This window comes from Ambystoma mexicanum, chromosome 14 (assembly GCF_040938575.1).
Source record: "Ambystoma mexicanum isolate Mex_15411 chromosome 14, UKY_AmexF1_1, whole genome shotgun sequence".
NCBI lineage: Eukaryota > Metazoa > Chordata > Amphibia > Caudata > Ambystomatidae > Ambystoma > Ambystoma mexicanum.
The window spans coordinates 80,509,637-80,529,215 of record NC_090940.1 but is presented as its reverse complement, the minus strand read 5'-3'; the positions used below and the strand labels follow the sequence as shown (position 1 = coordinate 80,529,215).

The window sequence follows — 19,579 nt, the reverse complement described above, 5'->3', positions numbered from 1 at the left end:
AGAGGCAATGAGCCATATTAGTCCTTTATATGGCCTGCTATGCCTTTTTAATGCTTTTCTACGTTTGTTATTTATTTATTTAAATTCTTGATAACGTGCCAAATCGCCCGAGGGCCTCACGGCGCAAATAGAAAAAACAAGACAAAAACTGAACAAGAAAATTGAGAGGCAGGCCTTTATGCTTGGCCACATGTACCTTCTTGACTGTTTGCACCACTTGCTAAACATTCTACTTTCCACCTTATGCTAGACACACTAACTAGCCACTCACACACTGCAGGTCAGCACCAGCTAACGGCCCCTTTCAATGCACACATTAACAGCATCCAAACTCTACACCTGCCCTCCCACCTTGTCAGACACAGCTCTCCAGCAGCACTCACCTTGTCCTTGCTCTAAGGGCAGACCTTGTTAATAGTAAGCAAGCAGAATAACTACACCTGAAACTTCCCTATGGGTATAAATACCCCAAATGGGTTCACCAGAGCTCACCCAGAAACATACCAGCACACAATACACAGGTTATTCAGGTATGCGCTCATCAAGACTTCAGATTCTGCTACCTTTGTTGTCCTTATTCCCCAATAACTTTCCCCCTCTCCCTACCGCCAAGAGACAACCAAAATGGCAAAAGTTGTGCTATAAACAATGTGAAGAATCCTGCAGAATCCTCACAAAATCCCTGCCTAAAGTCTCCTCCCAGGTGGCGAGGGGAAGGCCGCTGCTATGTGATCCTAACCCTGGAGGTGGTAATAGCTGGGTGGATCACCTGGGAACAGAAGTCCCCCAAAGGGATAGGAGGGCTCTGTTAGGAGAGATGCAGTATTTGCCCTCCACATAGAGGTAGATTTCTATGGTGCCAGAATATTTAATGGTTTGTTGTCAGAGTAAGGCAAACCTTTACAAATAACACACGTTAATGGTAGAGGAAACTGTTGTAATCATCAGGGAAGCAATACATGTGGGGACCGTAATATTAACACCCTGACCTCTAATGAATATAACTCTCACTAAATATGAACCAACCATTAACCCCTCTAAAAGCCTTCCCTAGAGATCCTTTCAATAATCAGAGTAAATCTAGTAATGTTGAAGTATGTATTCATGAAGGAAAAGATAACCAGAACAATGGGGACTTCAAGTCCCACAATGCCCTAAGTACTCGGATGAGAAAGAGGTATTCAGATTCACTAAACTGCAGTATGCAGTCTAGTGATTCTAATGACTCACACCTCAGCAGGACTATGGAATATTTAAGGCCCCCTCAGATGCAGGTCATTAGAAGTAGGAGGTGGAGTGGTTGCAGAGACGCCAAGTCGCAGTGGCAGCAGAAGAAGGGAAACCAAGACGGTGGAGCCGCCGCTATACTCAGAGCGGATGGCTATATCTAGAGGGTCTCCAACATTGATGGCATTGAATGCAAAGGTTGCGCAGCGTTTCTCCTTATTGTAAGTTGGGCTCCGGTGGCTGGTGAGCACCAGTGTGTTTCAGGAGCAAGGAACGCTCCTTTCCTGACTGGCGTGAGCCACGGGAAGCAAACCGAAGCAGTCTGTCGTGCAGGAGGGGGCAGAGGAAGCAAAAGGAACTGTGGCAGCGCAGTGAGCAAACGCGTATGCAGAAACCGGTGAGTTCACCTGTGTTAGGTAATCCTGGTATGCTCCATACTCGACCGTTGGACACTAATAATAATTCTGAATACGAAACTAATATAAAGAAGTTGAATTGGCATAATGAAAAGACAACAAAGGAGAGGTTATAATTGTTACTATAAGACCAATGTTATTGCCAAGAGAGCAATACTGAACAATGCCCGTCACTGCCAAAACTAAGAGAGGGCAATACTGAATGAAGTTAACAGTAACCATTATTGCCAAAGCCAAGAGAGTGCAATACTGAAGCAAGCTAATTATAACCCTCATTGCCAGAGTGAGGAAGAGGCAATAGTTGAACGAGACTTCAACAATCATTGTCTAAGACAAAAAGGAGCAAGTGTAATAGAGACATTGTCAGCATGTGTTTGATGTAAAAGTGGGAACACAAAAGTGGCAGGAGAGAAGCCCTCTTGATAAAAAAGCATTCCGGTGGAGAGGAGCATAGCCTGCAATGCATATGGCAATCATAAGAGTGGAACAAACAGCACCAATGTGTATTATATCTTTCCCGAAGAAATAGTAGAATTTGAAGTTGATGAAAGTCAAAGACTTTTCCAAAAGGTCTGAAGTAAACTTTACCACAGAAGTACTTGCAGTAGTGTTAGGAGCTTTTTGTCCTGGCAGGCGAGTATACCCGGATAGGGACCTTTTAGTGGTAGTCCTGGCAAGTTCGTGGACCACGAAGAAATCATAGAAGTACTGTGCTGTGGTTAAAGATTGTGAAGAAGAAGTGGCAAGTCTACTAAAGTGCTACATGAATTGTTGTGACATCAACCTGACAAAACATTGTTGCTGATACAAAAGAATTGTGAAGGTGTTCTGTTTCCTAAGAAGTCATCGTGTGGAACTCTCTGCTATACGCAAAGAGAGTTATGGAATCATGTACAGAGGAATTGTGCAAGTGTTTTGTTTCTTAAGAAGATGTTGTGTTGAACTCTTTACTACAAGAGGAGAGATAAAGACTTGTTGTCTACTTGAACTGTTGGTTAAAATCCAAGTGAGGGACTTTTGGAGCAAGAAGAACTTTATAATCAGAACTTGTTTTCCAAACGAAACTCTCTGGTTTGAACTTATGATTGAAAATCTGATTTGAATCTGGAGAAGGCGATCCAACCCAGGTTACAAGGATATACAGTTATTAGGTTTATGTGGAACATAACTGTTATTTCTGTTATATTTGAATTGCCATATATTCCCATTATGAGTTTGATAGATGCATAAGTGTGAGGGACAGATTCATTTTGCTAGAGTGTTTCCTTTATTTTATTTTGATAGGCAGGGCAATCCTCTTTAGGGAAGGGATATTGAGGTGTTTGTCAAACCCTTTTGAGTTAATAAAATAGCATCTTGTGAAAAACCTTTACAAAGTTGTGCGCCTCACATTTCTGACCCCTCACAAAGACCACTTTATATGACATGTTTTATGAGCAAGTACACAAACAGGCACATCAACCAATAACATTGACACATGAAAGATGTTCATGTTCCTACCGCTTTATCCCTGAGGCGCTCTCCACGGACAAGGAAATCTGCACAGCCATTCTCCTCCTGCCCAGGGGATTGGAAAACAGTGACAAAGCTGAGTCCGCCACCTCCAAGTGGTACCCAGCCACCACTTGAGTCATCTCGGGTCATCACCACAGCGCGCACACGTGCATAACTATTACTGAAATAGAATATAGAGTATTAGGATTTGCACAGACAGAAAACTGAAGTAGCTGCTGCAAATGTCAAGATAGCAAAATACAATTAATCTGTCTTATTCCTTCTGTACAAGCTACATGTGTTATTTTCTGTATTAACCCAACATGGGTTGTGCTGCTATCAGCTTGATACCAATTGCATAACATGGCATGTAAGCAATAAAGCAAGCCCCCATATTGACAATGCCTACTTTGTTGGTGGAGGCTGCAAAATATGACTCACCACTAGCCAATGGCGAGTTATATGGACTCTTGGCGAGTAAGAAATGGTGTTTGGTGTGCAAGTGGAGAACTGTGGGAAGGGGGTGACTTTATGCATGGAAAGTACCTTGCAACTGGAAATGTTTACCCCTGGTACAAGAAGTATAGAAACATGGTACCAATGAGTAATGTTAAGAGTAGAATAAGATCTAAAACATGTTGATTTTGATCGCTCTACGTCCTGATAATACAGGCTTCTGCCATTATGCTTAATTTCCCTAAAAGCAACCGCATTCTGCTCTGGTTCATGCAATCAGATATGTGGAAATGATATCCATAAGGAGACTTGAAAACTCGATGTATCCCACTCCAGGTGGAGCCAAAATTCCCCCTTGGTGAAATAGAACTGGAATAGGAAAAAGTTTGTTTTCCGAACAAACAGACTGCAAATGGCTCCGAAGCTGAGATTTCTGCGACAAGACCTTAAAACGATACAGCAATCTCACTGTGTATGCATGGGGAAAATGGCTGGTTTAGAAAACCAATAACATTATAAAGAACATAGAGCAAGCACATACAAAAAGCAGATCCTCATCCCAAGGTTATTCCATGAACCATCGCATCCACATCGTGACATGTCTGAAAACATGGACCTAGTGGGAGGAGCCCCGCTCCCCAACCCCAAAAAATTCACCCATTTTCAAAACAGAATGGGTCTCTATTCATTAAATGAATTTCTGCAAGTATAATTAATATATTGCTACTTAAAGACTAAGTAGATGTATTGTATTGTATGACTGTCAAAATTCTAATGAAAATTATTTAACAAAACAAAAAAATAGCAGAACGGGCCATGGTGGCAGATCTCCTGGACAGGAGTGAAAAGCAGCCATTGGACTATTTCATGAACTGTAAACACAGGGAGAGTTTGTAATCTTATTTGCCCTGCAACCAGAAAGCTTTTCATTGTAATTTCTGTAACCTACGCCATGATAACCTAGAGTTTGGGCGTATAATCGAATGCAATACATAAATAAATAAAATTCAACTCCAGTTCCTGGCCCAGCAACAAGAAGTCCCTGAGTTGCGCCTGACCTTGTTTTTGACCCGACACTCAAGGTGCAATGCCGGGTCGACTTGATATGCATACGTGTGCTGTGGACTCTTTATCTCTTTTTCTACACCAGGTATTATGATTTATTGCCCATTGCTCTAACTGATTTGTTTTTTTTAAATCCTGGTTTGAATGCTGTTTTTTTGCAGCAACCTAATATTGTTATTTGAATTGACGAATGAAGAGAACAACTTGCTATAGTAATATTCGTTCCTATCAGCAGGGGTCAGTAATATTTGTCTCTCCACATGTTTTGGACTACAACGCCGATAATACCTAGCCTGTAGAGTCAATGGCGAGGGATCATGGGAGTCCTAGTCCAACACAAACATCTGGCGAGCCAAAGTTTGCACACTTCTGTTATACGGTATTCGCTCTACAGACTTCTCTCTTAAATTCAACCCAGTGCCATCAATGCGAGCGTAAATTGTAAGCCCTCAACTGCTGTCAGCACTAGGCACCGGAACTATTAGGCCTTGGGGGGGGGGGGGGTGGGGGTGAGTGCCTCTAGCAATCTCACAAAACCTGTTGCCAGAAGAGACGTCATGGGGAGTTGCATATCGTTTTCCCTGCTTCACTGAGGGTGGCTACATGCCATCACGTTTATGCATACATGCGCACTCAACGAGGCACGTTCAAGGGTCCATAAGCAAATTGTGGGCAGAATACCATATGCAACAGAGGTAAGCTATGAATTTTAGTTTTATTATGGTTACTTTCGCTCAGCGAGTCCCCCTCTTTTGAAAAACTCAAAGCATTAACTTAAACGGAAGGTGGGCAGAGATTAGGAGGAGCCGGTTACCTCAGATAAGAAATTGCTGATGGTCGGCGCGCCCACAACAAGCATCTTCTCCCTTAGAGGTATCTAAACAGTTGTGCATGGCGTAAGTGACATGAGAGGACCGGCAGGAGCCTGGTAAACTTTCAAGAAAGGAACACTCCTTTACAAAGCAGACGAAGATGCCTGAACTATGGCAGAATGGGCCCAATTCCTTCAGGGGTTTACTTGTTGGACAATTCTTAGCAGGTCTTTGTGCATAAACCAAGCAAGCTACAGATCATTGGTTGACTAACAGCCTTACCCTAATGCGGCCGTGGGAAAAGGCTGGTCATCAATTCCATACCCTGCAGACCTGTGATGGAGGGGGTTGTTGTGCCAGTACCCAGTCGAAAAACTCTTTGCGGGACACACAGGTCAGAGGTAATTGCCTCCCAATCTAGAAGAAAGAATTGCACCCTCGCCCCCTCCCCCCCCCCCATTGGAGTAAAATTGAGTAAGTCATCTTTATTAAAAGGGCTTGGGGTGAACGCATCACTGGGAAACTTAGATGGTGGACTCTCTGTATCTTGAACAGCAGAAGTAACGTTGAGGCTGCTGGCCCTGCCATTGCTCTGGCCTTGACCTCTGCTGGAAGGCCTGGCGTGAGAATACGAACCCGTGGAAATAGAGTGTGGTTCAGCTGGCACAGGCTGCCCCAGTGCCACAGCAGCAGTGCAGGCATCCAGAACCTTACACAGGACTAGCCTGCATGAGCACTAGGAAAGATGTTCGCCATCAACCATCCTGTCAAGCAGCGTGCTTGAACATCCACAAAAAAGGGTCTCCTGACGCCACACGGGTACAAATGCTGTGCACCTGCCAGGCAGTCTGCCATGTTCAGGGTTCTAGCAGTATCTTTGTGAAAATAGAGAGGTATGCATAGCAATGGGTGCGTGAGCTGAAGCCAGACCGTGACATCCCACGTGATGTGGGCATACCTTGAAGGTTCAAGTGGTAGTCGCCCTATCGTGCCCCAGGTTTAGGAAAGCAAGCCCTTACCTGGCACAGAAATCCAGCCTCTTGTGTGCTCTGCCTGGCGAAAGATAGGGAAAGGTAGTAAGCAGAGACCTAGCACTAGGCGTCTAGACTACCAGACTCTCGAAGATTGCTCGACAGTGGAAACAGAGCCCCTTTGCACATATTTAACGGACACATTATTACTTACAGAAGGGACAGACATTTTGTTTTCATTAAGCAAGCACCGACTCGGTGATGGGAGGGAGAACTAGAATCTCTGCTTTTGCCTTCGACTTGGATGTTGGTGAAGACATGAAGTTTCCTTTTACCAAAGGAGAAACCAGCCCCAAAACATTGGAGGCCGAAACATCCTATTAGTAAAGGGCGAGAACTAATCAGAGCCCAGGCCGGAGAACAAGGAAGAGCAGGTCACTGAATGTGTCCAATCCACTGGTCTCCTCAAGGCCTCTTGACAGATCCTCATAATTACGCTGGTCAAGGTATACTCTAGGTTCCGATGCCACATGAATAAATATAAAAATAGGCCAAGACCAGCTTTCTAGACACTTTTCTCTGTCCAATGACAACTGGCTTCAGTGGGTGGGACGCACCCTAAGCCAAGACCAACACCACAGGTAGTGTCATTCATGGCAACGGTAGAGGGGAAAGCCTTGGCACCGGCCTCAGTGGCACAGGCCGAGTGCCAGCTCTGCTGTAATGGGCGCGTCGCCAGAGGCATATTAGCCCTGGGGCCAGATGTTGAAAACACGGTACCGGGGTTTGGCTTCACTGTCTGATCCAGTAAAGAGGCAGAGGGAGCAGGGAATGGCGAGGCCAAAGGCATGGCGGTTGCGTCTTTTCCTCAAAGATCTTGAGCATGGCACTTCAGAAGGTTTTACACTCTTGAGCGGAGGGGGTCCTTACCTACCTTTACCAAGGATGGTCCTGGGAAGCCCCTCACAGAATCTGGCCGGGGACACGGAGGTCAGAATTCAGCTGTGCAGATTCCTTGCAGTGGATGATCAGTGCCTCAAGTAGAATAATTCGAACTTGATTATAATCTCTTTTCATTTGGCTTTCCTTTATCCAGCTCCTAGTTGGAAAACACAGTGTCGGATCACATTGAGTGAGGCAAGCAGGGCTCAAGTCGAGGGTAAACGCAGGTGGACAGAGTCCACCCACTATTTTAAGAGGGTGGACTCAGTCCCCCCAGCTAAAACAAGAAACATTAAATGTCCTCTTTGAATTTTTGAATTAAAGCTGACCTCAAGGATTGAACCGCAGTCTCAGGCTTGCAGGCTGGACACTTCACAACTGCAATATATAACCTGATGAAAAATAACAAACTAAAGGTGTACTGCTCCATTTAGGTACTGCAAGTTCCAGGGAAAACATTTGTATTGGTTCTTGGGAGTTTAAAACATGCACACCTTTTAACATTTTCAAAAACACTATTAGAAGAAAATATCCTCTCTTGGTTTTGTGTGAATGTTGATTTTATGAAAGGCAAATGCCATTCGTCCTGTCCAATTTGGGTGGTTATGCAAAGCCAATTTAATGAGATGTGCTTATTTCACCTTGATATGCTAATTTCTCATCACGTTTGTTGATGAGTCCCCCCCACTTTATTTATTAGGACTTGACCCCTGGGGTAAAGCAGAGATGTAGGATAAACTGTAATCAACCAGCAATCTCTCAATTGCCCAAATCTTGTTTAGCCACTATTTAGACCGTAGGAATGCGAGGAGTTCGCCGACCTGGGAATTAGCATTATTAGGGAAGTAAAACTATTGATGAGCTAATTTTTTTAAATGTGGAGGGCTTTTCAAAAAAGATGGGAATGGCTAAAAGACTTAAATTGTCAGATACAAAATATATTTATATATAGGCCTGTAAAAACTACAGCAACCAGAAGTCTTACTGCAATTTATGGCACTATCCATATAAGCCTGGACTAGCTTCGATTTAAGATTCCATCCTTAAAGAGTGGATAACCACAAAAACGTTTGGAGAGAAGAGAACTGGTTTGTTTGGTGAAGTGAGTAGGAAACCAGAGTGTGCTCCTTCCCCCTTGTCAAAAGAAATATATATAAATGTATATTTTTGAAAAAACATTACTTAGGAGAGAGTTACGTTGAAACAGTTGAATGTAATAACCCTTGGAATTCAGTGAAAACACTTTAGATGAAGTGATGTAAAGGGGATGGTTTAATGCTACAAAAGCCTTGAAATTTAACGTTTTGCAAATTACGCCACCTTCACTGAGCCCCTCGCCCCCGCTGTGCAGCAAATGAGCACACCGATGACATCACACATGATATCACTTATGATGTCTGTTAGGGAGAATTCTCTGTTTAGGCTGAATTTCCTAACCTAGTGAGTCGCCCAGCAGCTTTGCTGGATTTCTGGAGTTTGTTTTTTTCTCCTGCCAAGAGTGAGACTCTTTTCCTCACACTCTTGGACATGATTTGAGGGGTTCCTTTGACTGTTAATGGGCTATGGGGTCTTTTACTCCCTAGGGTCTCATGTGTTTTTACTATGTGTGTTACACAGCACCCTCAGTGCCGTGACATAGGGGTGTCATAGTGACACCCCACCATAGACTCCATACCCTGGGACTGACTACTGTCTCCCAGGGCATGTAAAGTCACCATTGGCTTTACTAGTCCCAAATTATGAACAGAAACCAGTACAAACCATCATATTGTGGACGTACTGGTCAGGGCAATTCGATTGCCCCGGGGTCTGTTATTCGGGGGGGCATGTCTCCGTCCCCCCTGATCGAGTTTTGGCTGGTGGCAGTGGATACTACTTTTTATATTCGACCGCAAATATATCTCTATGGGATTTTCCCATTGTTCGAGGCTACCAACTTTAATTATTTAATTCTTATAGCCTCGAACATACCACCGGGTTATTTATTTAATATTAATTCACCGGTTGGTATTTTTTGCCAGAACTCGATTCTAAAATGGCGTTTGTGTTCTCTTCTGTGACTCCAACCCAAGTCGAGCCCTTTGCTCCACTTTTTGGCGGGCTTCTCCACAGAAGCCTCCAAAAGTGGTGCCACTCTGTCTGGGTACCACAGGTGGTGTGGGAGGGGGTTTAGGCACCCTGGACTGAGTTGCCTTGGCAAATCAAGTCGCACTCTTGTGTGATTGGCCCAAGTGGTGAGCCAGCCGGCTTAGCATGTTTGATTGACAGCGAGGCTGAATGAATGGGGGTTTCTTGCATAAAAGCAGGGCTTTTGGGACTGGAACTTCAGATGTCGCCACAGGACCTGAGAATCTGAAGAGGGAGAAGCTGAGCCGACCTGCAACGACGACACCACCGGTGGAGCCCTGCTGAACCGTCTCATCACTTCCCGACGACAGAAGAGATCTTCTTGCCAGAGAGTCTCTTCCCCTTGAGCTGGTGGGGACAACCAGTTCGCTTTCCTTTTCGCCTACCAGGACGTCTAGTGGTTTGATTCTGCCTTCCTCTCTTGCTGTGTTCTTTTGAAAGTGTTGGGATCTGTTTCAATTTATGCTCTGCCTTTCCCTCCCTTTTTAAACCGAATTATTATAGTGCCATCTGCGTTAAGCGCTCACCGCTGTCTGAAAATAAGTGGGGCTTTACTTAAGACTTGTCTAATATTCTTTTAAGGGAGTGTATATACTTTAGTGACTGTGTTTTTGAACTTGCTTGAGATTAGTGCCAGTGTGTTTTCTTAGATGTGTTTTTAAATAAATAATTATATAGCTTTTACACCAAAGCTCTGGTCATTGTTTGCTGGTTCTACTGTGTTTACCTGCCCTATTGTGTATGCTCTGTATACTGCCTAACTCTTCTTGAGAGAAGTCTGACTGCTCAACCACAGCTACCAGGTAAATCTGGGTGGTGCAGACTGCTACCAATTGGGTTTACTGCTAACTCCTGTAGTCCTAAACCTTTAGCAGTGGTCCCTAAGGGAACTGCACAGGTTTCTGCCTAACAATGTCTTTGGTGTCATGTCGCACCCGCTCTTAGTGTATACAGCAGTGGTTTACAAACTTTTTAATGCTGAATCACCATTTGAAAAATGGTGCCCATGTCCCCCAAATGCCAGTAGTTTATATTTCCCATACACAATGAGTGCCCCCCGGACATTTTCTAGCCCCCTCCACACCCCCTCCCCCCCAAGGGGGCCAGCTCCACAGCTTGAAGACCACTGGTATAAAGGGACAGTAGAATCATGGAGTAACTGTTGGACTGCAGTATCACAGCTTCCCTGCCCAGTGCTCTGTCCAGCCTATAACACTGCCTTCCAATGAGAAATGATAACGCAGCCAATAAGCAGCTACACTGTCAGTTCCAAGCTATTAGCCAGGCACACAAAGTCACTCGACTCCCGAGTTCTCCTCATGCACACAACACACAATTCCTTACTGGCCAAAATTATCACTCACCAATCGCTAGTGGCAAGTGCACAGTCTGACCTCTGGCTGCAGCATTACCATGCTGACAGATACCAGCATGGGTCAACGTACTATGCATTGCCAATTTGTTTTGCTATTATGCATACAATATTACGTGAAAGCCCAATACAAAGGAAAACATGCACCAGATGCCTATCATTCTGAAATGCTGTAATGGCACTTCAAAATCACAGGTACCCCACCATCAAGAACACGCCCCAACCTCACTGAAACACACCACTACACTCCTTTGAGGACCTAGGGATCACTACATGCCCCTGCAGCCCTATATCACAGCCCTTCAGTCAGGAACAAACAGCAATGCAGAAACATCACCTGACTGAACCAGACCGCGAGGTGCAGGGAAGCACCACTAGGTCTCCAAACTGCACCAGGACCTCCCCTAACGAAGCCGGGCTGGAAGATGAAGGGAGAAACCGTTAGGTCTTCAATACCACGCCACGAGCGCCCCATTACAAACCTAGACTGGAAGGTGAAGGGGGATGCTAGGTTTCTGACCCCCCTATTGTGGGCTTCCCCACCACCTCCACAAAATACACCAGGAGTGGTCAGCACATCCAATGAACTCACTGATCAGGCTAGAACATTGGCAGCGCCACAACCATGAAGGAAGTGCGATACAAATCCCACATAACATGCTGACTCCCTTCACCACCTTTGCAGATGTTTTCACACACACTTTTCCTGGCAGCACCGCCCACGAAGAAATATTCACAAACAAAATATTTGGATAATTTCCCAAATCTACGTTCATTAAGAAACCTGTGTTTTCTGTGGAGCATTTCTCTGCCATGGATTTTGGCAGTCCCAGCTTATTAGTAGGAAACATGGCAAGTGTCTTACAGCTTCTCACTGTGCAAACAGCAGGTGGTACTATACAGTTTCATGGTACTCGTTCTATCCACATTAGAAAGACGAAAGGCTGAGTCTGCCCACCAGGACGGGTACCTCCGTTTACATTCAGCCCAGCAGAACGGAAGGATGATGGCTGGGACTTTTTTTTAATTAAGTCATAACCTTTAGCATTACTCTGGACAACCATCCACACCATCGTTTTTCAACCTGCAGTTCCATTACAGAAGGTGAAAGACCATATGGAAACTAGGCTTAATCACACTCCAAAATGGGCATGCCAACCCAAAATGCTTGATCACATCCCTTCTGCGTGAGAGTGAAAGCAACCCCCAAACATGTTCCAGCTTCATTGGCCATTGTCAGAGACGCGTACCTGGGGTCTCTCTAGGCCAAGCAGGCGTGGTATCCACATTTTGGCATGTCCGTGCAACTCGGGGTGAATATAAGCAAAACTGAAGGCCTATGGGTAGAAGGCTTTGAATTAGTCGTACTCACAGACATTGCTCTGGGCAACCCTCCAAACAATCGTTTTTCAATCTAGGCCAAGCCATTACAGAAGCCATGAGACCGAAACGCGTCTGAGGTTTCTTGGGGTCTTGTGCAAAAGGGAGGTATCCAAGCATTTCTGGCTGCACTGCCCCTCTTGGGGTGGTACCAAGCCTGATTTGTAAATGGCCTCGCCTTACCTTGATGGCTTGGCAGGCTGAAGAATGGTTATGGAGGGTTGCCAGAGGTAAACAGAAATTCCAGCCATCACTCTTCCATTCGTGCTACTTTCAGCCCCTCATACAATATGCACGCTGAGCTATGCAAGGCCTGAATGACCGGGAGCTCAAAGTTAGATCCCACCATTGCCATTCCCCTATGCTTCTGGTGTATTCCTTTTACAATTGGCCTTTGGGGAGAATTATACGCCACTTTAGTAAATAAAATATGCCATCGATAGCAAAGAAAGAAAACTTTATTAAAAGTCTCTACTTCTTTGCCCAGCAAATTTCACCATTTGTTGTGCACCCCTGTACATGTTTGTGCCTGTGTATGGCACCAAACATGTCTAATAGCAAACGGCACCATAGAAGGCTAATTTTTCCGAATGTGTTAAATCAGAGGTGTGCACCAGATGTGTACTCAAATTCCCATCGGCCCTAGTCAAAATAATCAATGATGAAAATATCACGTGAGACAGTCCGAAGCATCAGCAGAGCCGCAAGTTGCAGACCCTTGCGTTAAACGGCAGTGGGGGAAATTACTTTTCAAAAAGCTGCAATACCAGGTGGTACGTTTCATATGTGTACATTTCATGAAATGACAACGCCTCAATGATATTGCAGACGACTCCAACTGGAAAACAGGTCTCCAAACTAAAACTCCACCTTGCGGTTGCTAACTTTGCAAGTCACGCATCTGCATGGGGTGGCAGCACCAAGAATGAAAGCCAGAAAAGTCTGTGCTGCCTGGCAATCACAAACAGAGAGTGGTGTACCTTCAAACCACACAGAGGACCTTTGATGCAGGTAGAAAAACAAACCGCAAGCCCCGCTCATTATTACTTATAAGGTAAGTCAGTGAATGGATGTCACGTCCGGAACCCGCATAACACTGCTTTGGTGATGGGCCATTTTACCACATTCTTTGCAACATATGCAAGGGGAAATTATGGGTAAAAGGTTACATTTAACAGGATTTAGAGTTGTGGTGGCGTAGAAAGATGGTGCCCCCTCCCCTCCATATAAATTCCCCAAGAAAAGTAGGCCAAATGGTCACCAGAGTGAATTGTACCAGATCCATTCTGGCACCAGGGATCTAATTAGTTGCTAAAAGTGGCATTGTCCCTATGACCACATAATATGGAGAAAAAAACATGTTTACCAAGCATTAAGATTCCACCCAACGTAGGAGGAATCGAGCACCAGCCTCAGATGTTTTCAAACCTCCATTTTCTGTGCATTGAAGATATTTTCCCCAGTTATTTTCTGCTGTAGCTTGGGTTGCTTTCCAGTCCTACAGTACATTGCGTTGCCATGGTAAAAGGCCCGCGATGCTCAATGCAGAAATAGCACAGGGAGGGGGAAAAACAGAGTAACTAGTCCTTTGCACAAGGTCATCCAGCGACAACGTACGCTTGCTGGATGTTTTAAGTGTATGGCTATCCAAAGGCACAGATGTTATTAAATTCGGATTCTTGTAACGTTGGGGGTTTCCCCGATAGTTGGGACGATGGAGGGGTGCATGGGAATCATGTTGCAAGTTCTATTCACACGGATGCTACTGACAAACTGTGTAGTTTTGCATTTCTCATCTCCAAAAGGATATCTGCTTCCTCGCTATACCACCACCCTCTCCTGCACAGTCTACTGCCATTCCACCGGTCTGCAATATTCAAGCATCAGGTGCTCTTATTACCTTAGACCTATATTCTCACGGTTAAAGAATAATCATTCGTTATTGCAATGCAATACTCGTATACCTGCAGGACTGGCACTGCATGAATTTGGCTGCACAATTCCATCAAGGCGGGGGCGCTATACAGAGCCACTGGTGGGGTGTTGAGGTATAATAATTGGGGGGGGGGATTGTGGGGGGAGGTGTGTAGAGTAAAGCGATAGTTGTCAAGTCTACCTAAATGGAGTTTCAGACTGTCAAAATTGATGGCTGTCTACCTCCTCCTTTAGTCCGCTTTTTTATGTTTGTCCTCTGTTGATCTCATGGGCATTCTCTGAAGAGCGCACATGCAAATAAGATGCAACTGTGCCTATATTTTTTATTTTGTTTTATTTAACAGCAGGCCCCCTTCCTTGCTTGTGGAAGGCTTTTATGTTGACGTGTGGAGACATTTCCTGTGAATTTCAGCTGGTTGATGATTTTTTTTTTTTAAATCAAAGAATTTCCCATAATCTTGGTTATCTGTTGCACCAAATATATTCTACAGTTGCAGCACAGCTTTTGTAGGCTGCAGCAAGAGATGGCTCAAAGTAAAGATGCATGACTATGCCTGGGCAAGGATTTCCACCCACCTGCCTGGATTAACTGCATTTTGGCTTGTGGGGTATTTTCAGCCAAAGACAAAAAGAAACTGCATTTGGCTATGTTGGGTCCAAAATGCAGACAATTGAAAACACACAGAGAGGACTGCCAAACTGAATAAGCAAGCATTTAATTGTTATCTGCCACATACCAGAATGCTGCTTTCAAAGGAAGAGAAGCGCACTAACTCAGTGGGCCTTGCATGCAATTGTCAAAACGTAAAACCCAAGGCCTACTTTCACTTGAAAGGGTTTGCATTTGCAAACACAGAAACGGCTATAATGGAATTGTTCAGCCTAAAATAATGAACACATGGAGTCAAAATGTCCCCTGCCAGAGTTATGTGAACATATCATGATGAAAAAATAGACACCAATGGCAAGACCCAATTATATTAAAAATGAACACAATGCTTCATCTATAATGTAATTGTGCCATTCAAACACCAGTTTCCGTTTCCTGAGAAATGGCTTCAGCTTCTATTCAGAGCACTCTGGCAGTGATCAAGAAGGCATTTTTGCTCTCCAAGATAAGCAACAAAATGACTCTTAAGCCTGGGAGAAAAGAGGCTGAAGGGTTAATTGCAGGTGAAAAGTCAACAAAGGTAGCAGATGCCCATATCTTATACAGAAGGGAAATGCACTTAAATGTGAAACTGAAAGACTCGGAAGTATATCATTATTTTGCCAAAGATTTATATTGAGAATCACATTTTGCCCATTAACTTTGCAAACGTGATCCTTCCAGAAAAGGGACCTATATTATTGGAGCTGATCTGGTGGCGTAATTCTCATTAAAATCTGACCTTGGGAACCCAGAGCTACAACCTGAAATGTGGTTATGGCTCCCCAGAAATTGTTACAGAACAGAAATTCAGGGAGATCATATCTTAGTGTGTCATGTAACTGTATGTAGAATTTGGTGATCGTGAAGTATTATTTTTAAGAAATTCACAAAAAACGAACTCAACCCTGCAAAGTGTGCCAAAATGGGAGTCACTTCATTAAGTCCGCCATGATTAGATTAATCTAAATATACCATTTAGCGCTTATTTGTAAAATAAATTGTTTGGTGATGTAATACCTTTTCAGAAAAACATTGACATGTGCGAAAATGTAAATCCCAGTGGGTGGTTTGATACTTCCCCTAATCTAAACCTCATAGCTCTAGGAGCCTATCCACAGAGAGAGAGAGGCTAGGCTTTGGGGGGAGGAGAGGACCACAGGTGTCTAGTCAAAACCAAGAACCAACAAGCTTGCACATCATAATTTCAATACATTTGGGGGGTGGTTAAGTCTGTATAAGGTGTCGTACAATGGGGAGAAGAGCTGCCAGGCAAATTAATGATTAAAGTTGCCTGATATCATCTGGGTGGAACTGCTAACCAGCAGAAGTGACAATCTTTAGCCAAAGGAGAAAGGAGAATATCCAAGACTGATGTTCAATGTCTGACCGGATTCCTGTCCTGTATGTACCTGTAGATGACCTGAGCTTGATGATGTTTCCTATGCGCAAACCCAGAGATGATTATGTAAGCTAACTGGTCCAACCAACTTGTCTAACTAAAACTAGTCTTGTGGAGTTCATACCTTTCCCTTAATGAGTGGGCAGGGCAAACTGAGTAGACCCATAGCATTTTATTAAACAATGTAATGAATTTGCATATAGCCAAAATACACAGGATGATTTTGTTGGAATTTGAAATCAAGAACATTATTCCAGTGTGGATGGAAATATAGTCTGTAAAATAATTAGGTACTTCTATTTAGTTTTGCCAGGCCCAAAATTCCCTAAAGTGGGAGGGTGTGGGGAGGCAGGGAGCATTAAAAAATTAATTCCTTCACCATTCCTCAGAACTTGCCTTTATGCAGAGACGTGCTGAATGTAAACTGAATGTCTGAGTTTTTGGAGTTGGGCAGAAAGGTGTATTGCTAAATGAAATAAAGTGAAGTCCCTAATTGAAATTGACACGCTCTACAGAGAGTGAGAAAGTGACTCCTGGTAGGAGAGATTCTGCGTTGCATAGGGACGAATGAAGAAGGGTTCTATAAATCAAAAGCGTTATCAAAAGTCTGTTGTGCTTTCAAAACTACTAGCATTTTCAAGTGTGCAGAGAATTTAAATATGCAAAGCGCTACATGTGTGAAATTGCATTTGAAAATAAAAAAAGTCCCTTTGATTTACATTTAAACTTCAAAGGATTGGCAATGCTCATGATCTTGTAATGTTCTGCGGTACTGTCCGATTTTGACATTAAGGAATTTTGTTATTTGAGCAAAGGTTTGAACTTTCATTTGACCTGTGTTCTATTTCCATGTGACCCAAAAGTGAAAACACACAAGTGATGCAATTTCAGATTTCTATTCTTAATGTTAATTCCCAAAAGGTGAGTCTTTGTATTCAAGTTGTTTTGTGCCAAAGAGAAAGTGGCGCATTTAGTGAATAATAAATACATATTCTTCTGTACACCACCTGGTTCTTGGCTTATCTGTGTCAGAGGGGGAAGGGTCTACATGGCTCTAATTGTGTCATAGACAGAGCTAGAGTGAACATCTTAGTATATCAGTGTGGTGCTTTTAACTGGGGAGGGAAGGAAAACCCCATGTTAAGGCTGGTCTTTAGATACATCACAACATGCTCATGACTTTCCATTTATCAGATTGAGAGCTCTCCATCACCCGAGCAGGAACCCAAAGGCTGACTAGTAAACCCGGAAAAGGAGCACAACCTCTCATTGGCTGGCTTTCCTACCATGTACATACACATTAGCCTTTCGGTCACTAACACAGCGTGTATACGGTACTGAGGAAACATGGTCTCGCTACAAATGGGTACAACCTACTCATAAGTAAGGAGTGGGCTATCAAAGTATCTGTCTCACTGTGAACTAAAATGAACTCTAGCAGGACACAACATGGAGAAAACTATTAACAATACCCTTTTTGCAAGGCTTTTTTTCTCCATTTTACAGTATTAGTTTGACCACTACATTACCTTGTTACCAACAACTTCCACTCTAACACATGGTCTATTTTTGACTAGGCCACCCTTCACCCGGGCTTTGCAGTCCCCAGAATTAACATTCTGGAGTTTCATTTGGGGTAGAACAACAAAAAGCCTGGACGAATAAGCCACCAAACTTCCAAGATTCCCAAGCACATCTCTAGCCGCTAATTCACCCAAAATGTACATATACACTCAGAACATCTCAACTCTTTCTTTTAGCACTAGTTTACGTTCCTTGGGAGGGACTGAATGCTTCTTAACTCTGACAAAGGTACGCACTTTGAGACCACTGCAGCAGTGAACTGGCACAGTATAAAAAACATATAATAATAATTCCCTGTGAACACACCCTCAAGCCTCTCTTTAGTGAATAATAAATACATATTCTTCTGTACACCACCTGGTTCTTGGCTTATCTGTGTCAGAGGGGGAAGGGTCTACATGGCTCTAATTGTGTCACATTCTGTGCTAATTTACAATTCTCCAGATTTGCCTTGGAAACTCAACCTAATTACCACAACACTTTAGGGCATGTCCTCCTCCTCTCCTTTGGTCCACCTAACAGGATTGACATACACATGCGATCACAAAACATTCTTAAATGATGCACCCCCGGCAGCCCCATGTGTTTATGGCATCCATTTCCTGCTTTCCCAGCCTTTTATTACCCCCTTTATCCTTTCCTTCAGCAAACTAAGGACCGGGTGCCCCTTGCAAGATCAAAGTAAGCTGTTATTTAGTGCAATATAAAACTCTATATTAAAATAACATTTGACCAGATCTGTGTTTTCAAATAAAGTTGATGGGCTGAGGTCAGTCAACCCGGGCTGCCAGCACGGAGTGCTTGGAAAATCGTACAGCCTACTAGTTTCCTTCCTCATCCTCACCTCCACTCTACTATGCCCTTGTGGCAATGCAAGCATGGTAGATTCAGGCTAGACAAAACACCTTCATCCCCTTTAACTATTGTGTGAAATACCTGCTTGCTCCACAATTTCTTGCTCTCTCTTTAGAATTGCTTTTCTTTGTAGAACAAGCAAATGCAGATGCCTAAGGAATGGCTTTTAAAGTGGATTACAGCTAGTGACTCATATCAGAGGGCTTCTTCTCAATATCACTATAGCACTACTATTTGGATGACAAGTGTTCTCCCGCCCGAATCAATCCCTGACCTAGCTTTTAGAGAGGTATCCTTATTAGATTTCCTCTCAACCCACTGGTCTCCTCTACCTACGACTCCTCCCCATCTCGTAACTTCTTCCACAGGCCCTAAAATGTGGCCGTGGGTTTCATCGTTACGGTTCCCTACTCTTCACCTACCCATTTGACCCTCACTATCTCCCTTCGACCTCCGAATCAAGAACTTTATGGGGCCCTTGGGTTTAGCTATGGTGGTTCCCAGACCTTCACTTTTCAACTTGCCCATCTCTTTTCCCCTTCTCTCCCCAAATCAGGATCTCGAACATGGCCTCTGGCATCAGCTGTGAGGGTTCCCTGACCTTTTCCCATCTTCTTGACCCTTTCAATCTTATTCTCCTCAAATCAGAAGCTAGATCGCAATGCTTGGGTTGGGCAGCGACAGGTCCCTTGGTTTCTTTTTTTTTTCGCCCCTCGCCCATGCTTTGAAGCTAGGAGTCTATCGCAAGGTAGCGCATTATCAAGCAACAAATGAAGACCGTGGACAGTGCATAATTGATCCCATAATTACCAATCTGATAATTCAAACGACTAGGTGTATTGGCAAAGAGCACATACAACTCAGGAGAGGAGGCTGAAAACGTCAACTGTTT

At 43.9% G+C, this 19,579-nt stretch overlaps 1 protein-coding gene across 2 annotated transcripts in view; it reads right to left on the bottom strand.

The window, feature by feature from the left end:
• SPRED1 (sprouty related EVH1 domain containing 1) overlaps positions 1 to 19,579 on the bottom strand; it is a 522,489-nt gene that overhangs the window by 302,363 nt on the left and 200,547 nt on the right. Inside the window, exon 2 of one of the 2 annotated variants that reach the window (XM_069638550.1) lies at positions 3,144 to 3,318. The exons of the other annotated variant lie outside the window; for it this stretch is intronic. Coding sequence (XP_069494651.1) covers positions 3,144 to 3,318 — 175 coding nt within the window. The remainder of the gene's footprint in view (positions 1 to 3,143; positions 3,319 to 19,579) is intronic. 2 annotated transcript variants of the gene reach the window in all.